The 13715-nt window shown below is 37.9% G+C and overlaps 1 protein-coding gene across 1 annotated transcript in view; it reads left to right on the forward strand.

Moving 5' to 3' along the window:
* CD2AP (CD2 associated protein) overlaps nt 1-13715 on the forward strand; it is a gene marked incomplete at both ends in the record, with an annotated part of 51785 nt that overhangs the window by 26407 nt on the left and 11663 nt on the right. Inside the window, 4 exons of the mRNA XM_010175802.1 lie at nt 2214-2334; nt 5232-5416; nt 9015-9123; nt 13082-13173. Coding sequence (XP_010174104.1) covers nt 2214-2334; nt 5232-5416; nt 9015-9123; nt 13082-13173 — 507 coding nt within the window. The remainder of the gene's footprint in view (nt 1-2213; nt 2335-5231; nt 5417-9014; nt 9124-13081; nt 13174-13715) is intronic.

Here is a 13715-nt window from a genome sequence, read left to right on the forward strand (position 1 = left end):
GTGTAGAATTTTTTAAACCTGTTTTTTAATGTCAGTTAAAGATATACCTTTTATGGTAATACAGTTTGTATATAGTCAGGTTTTTTAAAGACAGCGTGGTGAGGAGGCTGAAGCAAGTATGCTCAATAAGTTTTTGGTTTTTTCCTGGCTGTCTCTGACCTGGCATTGCTTTGCCTTGCAAGCCTGTAAAGTGCTTTGCTGACCTTACTTCTTGGCAGAAGAATAAATGGACACTCAAATCTCTTTCTATATATTAAGCATTAAAAGTATCTTTCTCATAGCTCTTGGGTGTAGTATGGGTGAGTCAAGGCATTTCAATTTTAGCTTTCTGTAATGTGTTATGTAAAGCATGAGGCAGCGGAGCCTGGTCAACAGTCGTCAGTAATCTACACTTAAAATTTGTTTCAGAGAACCAGACTCTGAATTTGAACCATCTAAAGCAAAGCTGTATTTGAGCACTAGGATGTCTTTAAAAATAACAGTGCTCTTTTCATTGACTGTCTGTCTCTGTAGCTGCCAGGTTTTGCATGTGTTCTACTTGCCTGGAGGTAGGTTAGCATTTAAAAACTATGCCTGTGTGTCAGGCATAGTGACCTACAAAACAAGGCTAAAAAAGAATAATGTAAACAACTGCTGTGTTTCCATCCCCCCTTCCCATGTTGCTTTTGTTTCTTATCTAAAAACAGCTTTCCAGCCTCAAAACAGAGCAACTGAAATGACATATTTTGAAAATTTACCTTAATTATAGTTTTCAAATAGCAATAATTAGGCAAACACATTCAATTTATTTAAGACATTTTGAAAACTCTTCATAAATTTGAAGAGCACAATTCTTACTCAATCTCTTGGCATTGTTTTACACCATCACCTATGCATACCCAGCTTTTGCTTGTTCTGCTTTGGACTATGAGGTATTCCTGATAAATGTTCTATTAAATTTTGGAATATTGCAGTGTAAATGACACACCAGGAATCCAAGCACATAGCTGAGTATTAGAGTCATTATGTTCCCTAATTCCTTAACAGTGCAAAAATTAGTAGTTTTGTGAATAGCAAAGACAACAAAATTTGACATCTGACATCCTTCTGTCCTCAGGACTGCTGTGGGCCACCACAAAATCCTTGTGCATCTTGGCTACCTTTGTTGGCTGGCCAGCTCTGCTGGGAAAGTGTCTGTACCTTCTGACACATCTAGAACCAGGCATATGCTGTTTAGCCAGGTGCCTCCTGCTAGAAGGAATGGACAGCTTAGTTTTCCATTACTCTGTGATGTCCTTGAAGACTTTTCTCTGTTCTACCCAACGTGATCTGTAGAAATTATATCTTTAAAACTTCTGTTGTTTGCTCAAAATTGTTTGAAGCTGTTCAGTGGATGCAAGACCAGTGGGAATAGGACTAGTGGAAACTGGACAAGACAGAGGAAAAGACAGATGGATATCAAGAACAGATAAAAATTTCCTTTAGAAAGACAGGCTAAAATTTGCATATCACAGAATGGTGGGGGTTGGAAGGGACTTCAGGAGATCATCTAGTCCAGCCCCCCTGCTAAAGCAGGTTCACCTAAAGCAGGTTGCACAAGAAAGCGTCCAGGCAGGTTTGGAATGTCTCCAGAGAAGGAGACTCTACAACCTCTCTGGGCAGCCTGTCCCAGGGCTCTGTCACCCTCACAGTAAAGAAGTTTTTCCTCATGTTTAAGCAGAACCTCCTGTGTTCCAACTTGTACCCCTTGTCCTATCACTGGCCACCACTGAAAAGAGTCTGTCCCCATCCTCTTGACACCCGCCCTTTAGGTATTTATAAACATTAATAAGGTCCCCTCTCAGTCTTGTCTTCTCCAGGCTAAACAGACCCAGCTCTCTCTGTCTTTCCTCTTTATTTCATACACAATTTAATATTTTCTTGTTAGGTGTGTAATGCCTGTTATTCTATCTTGAGAAAGTTGATGAACATTTTGCTACTCTTCTGGATTAATTGGCATGAGTCTGGTCTCATGTTTCAGGATCATTGCTGTAGAGAAAGGAGTGACATTAATTTATTTTATTGCTCTTCTTTTTGCCTACTGTTTCTACATCTTTGGTAGGTTTCTTTCAAGAGAAATCATGGGGATTTGAACAATTCCAAAGTTGTTTGTAGAGTTCTGTAAGTGAAGTATGGATGGAATTGATGGGAATTTCCTTTGCTTTATTGGTAATGTGCAAAATGTTTCTATACAGGTAGAAGAAGGCTGGTGGAGTGGAACACTAAATGGCAAGGCAGGGTTGTTTCCTTCAAACTTTGTGAAAGAATTGGAATTGACAGATGATGGAGAAACACAGGACACTCTGGATGACACAGGTGATATTCTGGTTGTTGTAAAACCTTAGCAAAATTTCAGGTATAATTTGGAGTGTTATGGATTGTAGTACAACAAAAGTTGTAAAGAATTCAAGCTTCCTAAGACCAGTAAGTATTTAATTACATTCTAGAAAATACTGCTGCTGAGTATGAAGATAACCTGTCTTGCTTCCAATACACTTGTAATAAAATTGCAGTCAAGGTCTTTATCTTGCAAATGTATAATCTGCATTTTATCACTAGAAATTTTAACATACTCAAAATTGAGGTTTTTTTAGTATTGGATATAAAATTATTCTTCTGTTTAATAGCTTTTTTCCCAGTCTTACCCTCATAGATATGAGTTCTCTGACATGGAAAACTTAAGCATTTAAACTTGTCAGTTGAAGATTAAATCTTAAAACAGTATAGAGAGCCTCAACTTAAAATGAATCCTGGGAAGAAGGCCCCATATTATGTTTTAGTGTAACAATAACACGTTTTTAAGGAGATACTTACATTTAGCCATTCTTTTGTGACTGTATAGCTCAGGCAGAAGCAGACAGTCTGTGGCTGAACAGCAGTTGAGTGCTGTGTGGTGCCAGGCAGGTGCATGCTTTGCAAGCAATTACTTTATTTCCTTGAAACTGCACTTTAGAGGCATTTTGTTTATGAAGACCTGTTTGAAGGCTGAGAACTTGTGATATGATACTGCTGGAATGGGAGTGTTCTTTGAGAACAATATCTTAATGTGAGTTAATTGATGCTTGAAGACAGCTGTGTAATGTTAAAGGGAAAAAGTGGCTGTTTTCTGGTGTGTGTTTGTTTTTTCTTGTTCGTTTTTCCCCCCTTGTAGTAATGTGCACTATCATTTACAAGATAATCGGTATTGATTGTTTCTAACAAGGATTTGCTCAGAGATAGGAAAGCAAAGGCTGGCTTGGATTCTTTTTTTTAATAAATCATAGAATAGTTTGGTTGGAAGAGACCATTACAGTTATCTAGTCCAACTGTAAACCTAGCATTGCCAAGTTCACCACTAAACCATGTCCCCAAGTAGCACATCTACACGTCCTTTAAATACCTCCAGGGACGGGGACTCCACCTCTTCCCTGGGCAGCCTGTTCCAATACTTGATAACCCTTTCAGTGAAGAGTTTTTTCCTAATATCCAACCTTAACCTCCCCTGGTGCAACTTAAGGCTGTTCCCTCTTGTCCTGTCACTTGTTATTTGGGAGAACAGACCAACACCCACCTCTCTACACCCTCCTTTCAGGGAGTTGTAGAGAGCAATAAGGTCTCCCCTCAACATCCTTTTCTCCAGACTAAACAACCCCAGTTCCCTCAGCTGCACCTCATCAGACTTGTGCTCCAGACCCTTCACCAGCTTCATTGCCCTATTGTGAAAATAATTGCAGTAACATAAAACAAGAGTTGTTTGACTTGAGTGTTCCCAAATAGCTCAGTGGCTGTCGCCTTGGAGGTCAAGTTCCCTGAATTTAGTGGGGTCTGGCGAGATGAATTTACAAATGGGTACGTGTTGGTCTTAATGCCTGAATACTGAGATCAGTGGGACTGAACAGTAATTGGAAGTAATTATATTTTATGTCAGTAACTAAGTAGTTATAATTTTTAGCCCCTCATACCCCCAGGGGTTATATTTCATGCTCACTGCTTTCATAGTCAAGATCTCAAGTATCTGCTAATTCTTTCCTCGCTGCTGGGAAGCAGTAAATGCACCATTCACTGTCTTTCAAACATGCAACTTGAACTTTTCTCATCAATTACATTTCTAGCTATCATTTAGATATCTAAGAGGGATATAACTAAGTGAAGGGTAACTCAGTTGAGGAAAGGTGAGAAACTGAAGTCAAGGGGCTATGTAACTTCATGGTATTATCACAACCCCTTCAATTTATGGTTGAGGGAAGAGGCTTTAATCTTTATAGCAATTCCCAGGCATGCATACGCTTGGAAGAACTTAACTGAAAGGCTGAAAGATGTGCAGGCTCTTTTGAATTTGGTTTATAAAAGCTGTGTATTTTCACATTAGTATCTCCTGGAATTATGCATGTGGAAATAGTTTGCCCTACTAGATTTTAGGTTTTAACAGATTTGACTGTAACGTAAAAAAAAAAAAACAAAAAACAAAACACCAAAAACTTAAAAGCTTCTAACACCTGAATTAAATTCTCTGAACTACTTTTTTTGAGGGTGGATAAATGTTGTCCCTTAAAATGGAAGGATTGAAATAATCTTAAATATTTGTTATCTGCCAGTGATTAACCTCAAAACAACTGTATCTGCTTTGATGGTTTAACTCATTTAAAATAGGTGTTAAGTGTTACCAGGTTAAAAAGCTATTTAAATAAATTTGCAGGAAACTATGTTCAGGTATTTTTGATAGTGCATTTTGAGCAATAGCAAAATTTCACTTTGGTGCCTGAAATGTGCTGTTTTTTCCCCTTGTGGCTGTTGAAACATAATAGGACTCATTATGGACCTTTATTGATTATCACTTTCAGCAGCTATAGCTGTGCAAACGACAAGCTTTTAAATGCTGGACTAAAAACACTTCTTCAGAGAATGCATGAGAAGTGTTTCATAAACCTAATGGAAACTGAAACATTGATGTTAGCAGACTCTGAAGCCTGAGGGATAATTGAAATAGCAAGAAATATTAGTGATGTAATGACTTAGTTGCCAGAGTATTCAATGCGATTCTGATGTAACTTCAAATAGTCTTATGTTAAATATACACCTAAAACAAATGTGAGGTACAAAAGCTACAGTAATGTTCCTAAAAAATCTGTTTAGCAAGAGCAGTGCACACAGCTGTGTTACTTCCACTCTTTTTCCCAGAAGAGCAAATAAATACTTTCAGATATTAAAGCAACTTTTTTTCTTTTTACTTTCAGAGTCTGTTTTCAGTGGTCCTACCTCACCTGTGGTCTCTCCAGGAAATGGGAGTGAACCTGGATCTGGACCAGCACAGCCAAAGAAAATCCGAGGTATTGGCTTTGGAGATATTTTTAAAGAAGGCTCAGTGAAACTTAAGACAAGATTATCCAGTACTGAATCAGAAGATAAAAAACAAGATAAGGTTTGTAGCAGCTTGTATTGTTGTTTTTGGGTTTCCTGTAAAAATAATTTAAAAGACATGGAATCTGAAGACATAATGTCTTATGCTGAACACACTGCCACTTTAAAATTTCCCAATACTGTTCCATAATCAGACCATAGTCATCTCATGAAGCACTTACCAATAAAACAAAACAACTCCCCTCAAACTTCTTTCATAGTAAGTTATATTTAACATTAGTTCCAAAAGGTCTTTTCAAGTGTCTTGGTATTTAAAACATTAGAGAGGGAAAACCAAGCTGATATAAAAATTGTCATTTCTGAGCCATGTGGTGTAAGACATCATAACTTCTCAGGCACATCTACAGTACAAGGTCTCTTGTAATTCTCTGTGTAACAGACTTCATATACAATCTGAGACGAGACTGTTAAGTCTTCCTGTACAAGTTAAACTTGGCCTTTAAAACAAGGAATATTTGGGGGTTTCTTTAGGTTTTGGTTTGGATTTTTTTTCCAAGTTTTGATGGATGTTGAGATTGCTGTTCTAGATGTCAGGCATCATTACCAAAGTAAATGTCCTCCAGTGAATGCTGCCAAGCTTTTGACTTTAGCGATGTCTTAGGTTAAAGAGCTACATAAACTGCTGGTTGTGTAAGCCTGAAAAATACTGTTCTACACTTTTGCATCTTCTTTCTTTTTCTTTTCCCCCTTTTTTGTGAGTGAGTGGAAAAAAGAAGCACTTTTATTCTCTATATTGAACTTAAAGCTTAAAAGAGAGCAGATAATGTGATGATAGTGAAAGTGCTTTAGTTTATTTTGATCTGAACCCAAGAGCACTCTTATCACAAGAGCGATGCTCAGGCCTTTATCTTGAACTTACACATCATTTATACCAAGAGCTTATGTAGGGATTTTCAGCTGCTGATAAATTAAAGGCAGATGAAATAATCTAGTGTTTCAGTTTTTACTGAGGTGATCAATTAAAGGAAGCTTTTAAAACTTTTGTCCAATTGCAATTTTTTGTTTGTGGGTTATGGTCATTAATGCTGTTTTGCTGACCAATTTGCTTTCCTCTGCTGCTGTGGAAATAATTGTAATGGTGTAGGGCAAAAGGTGAGGTGAGTCCCTTGGGACACAGTAGGGACAGAGACTCTCTTGAGTGTGTTTTCCCTCTGCAGCAATGCTAAGACCTATAGACATGGTTTGTTTCTGGTCCAGTCAAAACATCAGATGATTCAGAAAATGAAGGTTACAAGAGTGCCGCCTTATGTTAAAGGCCCAGGGAATGTTATCTCCTAAGGAAATTCTTCATCTTGGAGAAGAGAAGGCTCCAGGGAGACCTTATTGCATCCTTTCAGTATATAAAGGAGGCTTATAAGAAAGCTGGAGAGAGACTTTACTGAGGTCTGTAGTGACAGGACAAAGGGCAATGGTTTTAAACTGAAAGAGGGTAGATTTAGACTGGACATAAGGAAGAAATTCTGTAGTGAGTGATGAGACACTGGAACAGGTTGCGCAGAGAAGTTGTGGGTGCCCTGTTGTTGGAATTGTTCAAGGTCAGGTTGGATGGGGCTTTGAGCAACTTGATCTTAGTGAAAGATGTCTCTGCCTATAGCAGGAGGGTTGGACTAGATGGTCGTTGAAGGTCCCTTCCAACCCAAACCATTCTGTGAAGGCACATTGGTTTTCCTTGGTTCTCTTCTGGTTTTGTTCCTCAAAGTAGGAGTCTGGGATCACTACATCTTCATGTGAATGCTGTTAGACCAGACTTTCAGGACCTAGCTTTCAATTTGCTTTCTTGTCATGAGACTGATTGGTTGTTCAAAATGTTTCTTTACTTTCTACCTTGTAACTTGTGAGAGTATAAAGAGCCTATCCAAAGTATATTCAATTAATGTAAAGTCTGCTCAGACATTATGAATTGTGTTATTTGACTGGGCATAAGCACTAAAATATGTTGTCACTGTGTTTTGTCAGTTGTCTTGTCTGTGAAATTGTTGTAGGCTGTTTCTCGGCTAGAAGAGAAATGATGTGAGAAAACATTTTTGCATAGCTTAAAGACAGTGAAATAAACAGTTGAGTTAAGTTCTTAATATTCCACTTAGGCTGTTTGCCAAAGTCATCCCAAAGGCAGACAGGTTTATGGAACAACCTGCAGAGCCCTAAGGAGATAATTCTTGTGAAGGTCTTCCAGAAATGGATGGCTTCTTTGGATTTGTCCTCGACTCCCTTGCGAGTTAGATGGAGAGATGCTGGAAGAGCATTCTCAGTCTTAAAGCCAGTAAAGAAAAAAAGCTGTCATCAGGAAACTCTAGAGCAGAGAGGACTTTTTTCCTTTGGGGAATTTGGAGAGTGTTCAGCACAGGAAGGCTGAGCACTGATGTATCTGAAGTGCTCAGGAGTATATATGCTCCTGCGGGAGATGGTTAGATAGATTTGAGCTGGTCCCAGTGTCCTGCCTGGGCTCAGGCTATTTATACCCTGTCTGCCTAAACTTCCTCTTGCACTTCTAATTGCATCTCATTTTGGAAGGGGGAAATGTAGAGAACTATTTCCATGTTGGACTTGTTTAATCTCATAGGTGAGTTATTTTAGTGCTTCCTTCATATAGCATTCAGGAGCGAGTTAAATTGCATATGTACTCCGAGAACATCCTGAGTGGCCGTGGCTTCCTCTATGGTATGTCAGAGGTACCAAACACCAGCCCACAGGCATCATCTGGTTTTAAGGAGAGTAAATCTAGTTTCTCTGGCAGTAGTACTTCTGTGAAGCTTAACTGTAAATGAAATGAACAGAATAACTAAAGGCAATGGGATTTTTCACGTCTGTAACACTATTAGGGCTGCTCGGGTAAGTACTGACTGTAAGATCATATTCTATGTTTGTAGCTCATAGAGCTGTGGAGAAGTGGCTGCAACTGAAGCTTCCTGGCAGCTCAGTAAGTCTCCTGGGGGAAGAAAAAAAATACAAATAATGGAACAATTATTTTGATTAGATGTTAACTCTGAAACTTGTTACTGGTTGCAATGCCTCTGTAGCTTTTTGGTTCAGGAGAAATCTCTAGTGACATTTATCTGTTCTGGTTCTGTTCTGTATGAATCACTAAGAGTGAATGGAAACTGGGATGGGATTTCATGTGCTCTTCAATTTTTCTGAGTAGTTGAAAACTGCTTGTCTCTTCTTCTGAGGTGGTGAATGGCTGCTGAATATTCCTGCTTTATTCCAGTATGAAGTAAGCGTGGTCAGTGAGCTACTTTTAGCAGAGCTGTTAAATAACTGCTTCTGTTCTGCACTGGAGGAGGCAATTTTCAGGATAATGGAACAATAACACTTGGAGCTGCTGTAATACGATTGCAAAAGTCTTATCTGGCAGTGTCCTGAGATTGGTTTCCAGTTTGAAAGCTGTGCTGGGTCTTTAATCAGTAGACGAAATTCTAATTGCAGTGGCTGTAATGAAATAAATGCCATCAGTTAAGTGCTTAATGGGAAAGCTCATTGAATCTCTTGGAGATGGTCATTCGCACCATCTCAGCTAATGAAAACCTGAGTATGTCCTGTAGCCTAATCAAAAGTAAAACTCAGTGAATTTTTGTTACCAAAGTTCTCTTTTGTTCATACAGCCATCGCCTAACCATCCCCCTGGAACAAAGCTAATTCATTTTCCCAGTACAACAAAAACTGAAAACTCATCAGAAGTAGTAAAATCAGAAGCTGAAAGTAAACCAAAAGGTAAGACTGATAGAACTTTACATCCATTACTTGGTAGTCTTCTCTAGAGAAGTATTTGATTGGCACATTTTTTGTGTTAAAATGTTAAACTCTATGTATACTGGGTGTTTGTGTAATGTTCTGTACCTTTGAGGAGTTATGCAAATGCAAAAGAGTCTGAAATTCAGAGTTTTGGCTTGCATTTCTGTGGAAAATAAATCAAAAACTTTTGTTCTGGGAGAAAACCCTACCAAATAAGGCTGTGATACCATGTTTTATAGCAGCAACCCCTTTGCATTGATTTGTTTTGTTGATGTGCTGAAACTGACTGACTTTCTGCCTAGCTTTTACTGTTCAGCTGGGGTGCTGGAAATCTATTGCTATGGAACAGTCCCCTAACTTGGTTTCTGTCCCTAGGCTATAGAAGTGACTCTCTAAGCTCAGGATTTACTGTGGAGTTGCTAGTGTGTTGTCATAACTGTATGTGAAGTTTCATGCATCAGAAAGTTGGTGCTTTATTTTCTTGAAGTCTGTTCCCTAGATAATCCAGTTCCATTGTGGTTCTGTTTATATTTTTTTTTATTTTTTATTTTCTCTGAGAATTCATGACTTCATTTGACTACCAAATTGCCTAGTTTTATCTAGAGACACATTTTTAAAGTCAACCCAAAACATCTTGTGGGAGTGCCAACCCCATATAAAAAATTAACTTCAATTATGTGCTGTGTAGATAGCTCATTTCGCCTGGTTCCAGAGCAGTTGTTTTTTTGACTTCTGTATTGTAATTTCAAGGATATTTTTGTTTTATGCGGAAATACTTTATTTTGGTGTAAGTGGGTTGTTTTCTGTGGAATGCATAATTTGCAGAAATAAGGAAACTGCAACAAACAATTGACTCCTTTGCCCGTGTTCAGGAGTTTTGTAATCTGGTAGAACTGGGCACTTGAAATAGCAGATTAGTTAGTCAGAGCCTTAGGTTATCTAACTAGCAGTGTATAGGGCATTCATGCTATTTTAGCCATATTTTGGCTTTCTTGAATTGGATGGCTATAAATAGCATGACCATGTTTACAAACAGATGATCACTGTCAAGAAGTGTTTGATGTGATGGCTTGAGAGTGGCTAATACTGAAGTTTTGCCATTGCAGGCAGAGATTATATCAAAAGTTTGTGTACGATGCATTCAGCTGAAGCTGATGCTTACTTGCAACTTTGAAATCTTTACTAAACGTCAAAATAGGGATAGTCTTGAGATCTTGCTTTTAAACCATTCCACTGTAAGAGCCAGCGAGACAATGTGCAGCCCTGAGCGTTGTGAAATTTGACTTGTCTAAAACTTTGCATAAAAATTAACCCAAGCTTGCCTAAAAAAATCTGAACATTGAGTACTGGATGCTCAGAACATTCAGTGTTTAGCTCTTTTTGTTATTTCAGTTGCATCTCATGCTAAAAGCATAGAAATTGGACTAATTTAGTAGCCATGCTGAGTCTATACTCCCCAGGGAAACTAATACATCAGAGAGGAACTTAATGTAGTAACAGATGCTGTAGGAGAACATCAGTAGATAGTACTTAGAGACACCACTTACAAACATCTTATAACCTTCAGGAGAAAGCTTGGTTTTCTTCCTTAGTGTGTTTATTTTAATAAAGATCCTATTATAGTTTATGTATATCATCCTCAGTTTGGAGAGAGCAAGTTTAAAATAAACTGTGTTCAATATTTTAGCAAATAAATAGATCTCTCAATTGTTTAGACTAGTGTGGGTTATTTTGTGGTGTGGCTCTATTTCTGGGAAGCTTGTTTTGGCCTCTGGTACAAGTATGTAAAAATATTTTGTTTAAAAAAATAAAATAATCACAGTTTGACCCCTCTTTCCCCCCATTACGTTGGAATGCAACATCTGCAATTTCTGCTACTGTATTGTTAGTCCCAAGTCTGCCAAAGATTCAACTTCTAATAAAAGGTAGTTTAAAGTTTTTACTGAAGTTCAGATTTACTGTTTTGTAAATACCATCTTAGATTTAAATGCTGGAAAGTTAAACTGGACTCTTTTTTCATTTTAACTACTGACAGAATATCAGGCTCACAAAATAAGATGCTGAAGTGGCAAATTGTGCCTACTCTGAATGTACGTGCCTGGGTTTCTCGAGTGGTGCTGGCTACTGGGGTTCACAGCCTGGCACATACTGGGGGAACCTGGGCAGTCTGCAGGCCTCCCTGTCTCCAGCCTTCCTGGCAGCTGGAGCTGAGTGAAATGGCCTTTTTCTGGCACAGTTTTCTGTCTGTTGTGGGTCTTGGTGTATGTGAGGAGGGGAAAACTGCTTGGAGGAGAAGGAGAGAAAGGTTGTAAAGTTCAGCTGTACTGACCAAATCCACAGGCAATAAGGAAATACTTGTATTTTTTTACAGAATCAGGACATATAGAAATGTTTTACGCTTGTGTTACACTTATTGATTAATAATGAATGAAACCCCTGAATTTAATAATTTAATAGGTATTTCTAGTATACCTATTGAATTTTTTTTTAGTCAGTGTGATTTTTTTTTTTTGACCTTGATTTAAGCGTGCATCAGTTTCATCACTTTGACATAGCTACATAACTCTGCTTATGTTTCTGTAATTCTTCACAAACCACAATATAGTCAATCTACAGGAGAGCATTTTTGATCACTAGATAAGGCAGTAAAATAATGCAAGTTCCTGTACCTGGGATTACTCATGTAGTTACATACCTATGTATATCTTTATATAGCTATCTCTTAAGGTTGGCATACTTTTATATTTTAACAGTGGCTGGCACTGACCAAGGCAGATTTTTATTTAGTAATACAATTTGTGCATTCATTTAACTACAGATTTACATCTTGATTAAACAACATACAACAACAACAACGAAAAGATTCAACTGCATCTCACTCGTTTATTTTTTGCCATCCAGCAAAAGGCAGTCATTAGCAAGTTGACTTGCAGATGATCCTAATGATGACTTCATGTTGTGCTGTTACCTGAGGGTTGATGAAGCTGCTCACTTGTGTGTGGTGTTAGCAACAAATACCTGTTAGGTTCTGGCAGCACGTTAGAGCCCCTTTTGTTTGCTTCTTCTTCCTTCATCTGTCAGATACAGAAATACAGCCCTTTTATCTGCTAAATAATTCTCAATGTGCTGGGGTTAAAAAAGGTGTGAAAAATGCCTTACAATCAAGACTTCTGTATTAATGTATTTTGGCCTTTTTCATGTTGTTTTTGTTCTAGTGTGGGAAAGGAAAACAAATCCTCCTGCTTCTTTACCTGAAAACTTTATCACAATTTTAAATGGATTTAGTTTTGAACTATTCCAAATGGAAAGAAAGGAATTATTCTTTTTGCAGAAGAGGCTGTGACTGTCTGAAGTTGATCACTCAGACAAGCTCTGATTTCAGGTGCTTAGCCAAGGAATTCCTTTGCTTCAATTACTTGATTTCACTGCAGAATTTCAGCAAATGTGCTGCTTGGGTACTTGAAGTTTCAGTAGTTTAAAGTATTAACAAACAATTACACCATGAAACAATTGCATGTATTTAATTAGGAATGTGTATTTGAAATTTAGATAAATTTTGACATGATAAAAACTTCTTATAAACTCTCAAAAAACTTGAAACCATTTTTGTCTAAAGCAGCCCAGAAATGAATATATAATGCTATGGGGAGACTGTTATGATTTTAACTGAGTAGGCTTTTCTTTTCTCCCTCTGAAGTCAGAGTACCTGAATTAAATTGCTTTTGTGGATAAAAATGTTTTAAACTACTGACTTGACAAAGAATTCTATCCATCACTCTGTAAATGTGTAGTTTTATTTTTCTTGTGATATGAATGACACAGTGAACATTTGCAAAGCAGTCTCAGGAGGGATGTGTGACTATAGTGTTAATCTCTGAGCTCTCCTTTCAGACAGCACAAGTGAACTGGTATTATTAATTGTGCTGTTTTGTTTCAGCCAAGGAATATTGCAGGACAATATTTTCCTATGAAGGCTCAAATGATGAACTCAGCTTTAAAGAAGGCGAGATCATTCAAATAATCAGTAAGGTAAGATGCTCGTTCTGCTTTAACCATTTGTATAGTTTTTGTGGGTTTTGTACAGGTAGGTAATGTGCAAAATGTGAAAATAGGAGAGTCTGTTGAAGGGGATATTCCCATAGACTGTTTTGTCTGATGTGAGGGTCAGCTCTTTGCTTCTGCACTTGGTGGAGATATGTCCTTAAAGATTGTTCCAGAGTGGGAATTTATCTTAGATTCCTTAAAGACCAGTTGGATCAGTGTACACCCAGTGCCAAATGCCTTTTCAGTGAGGAAACTGGAAAAGCTTTGCAAATAGCCCATTTACTTTCAGAACTTGTACTTTTTCAGTGGTGATATATCAGGCTGACCTAGAGGTGGTGGTTGGAAAATATTATTGTGTCAAAAGGTGAGAAATTAAGATCTGTACTTACTGATTTTGGTCTGGATATTATGAAAAAAAAAAAATGAGCAAATGTTTTCAGTAGGAGAATGAAGTCCAGGTGTTAGAGACACGTGGTATTTCAGAATAACCATACAGAAGTTAATGGTACTGCCTGTCTATATAGGGA

This window comes from Antrostomus carolinensis, unplaced genomic scaffold, assembly GCF_000700745.2.
Source record: "Antrostomus carolinensis isolate BGI_N321 unplaced genomic scaffold, ASM70074v2 scaffold13589, whole genome shotgun sequence".
NCBI classification, from domain to species: domain Eukaryota; kingdom Metazoa; phylum Chordata; class Aves; order Caprimulgiformes; family Caprimulgidae; genus Antrostomus; species Antrostomus carolinensis.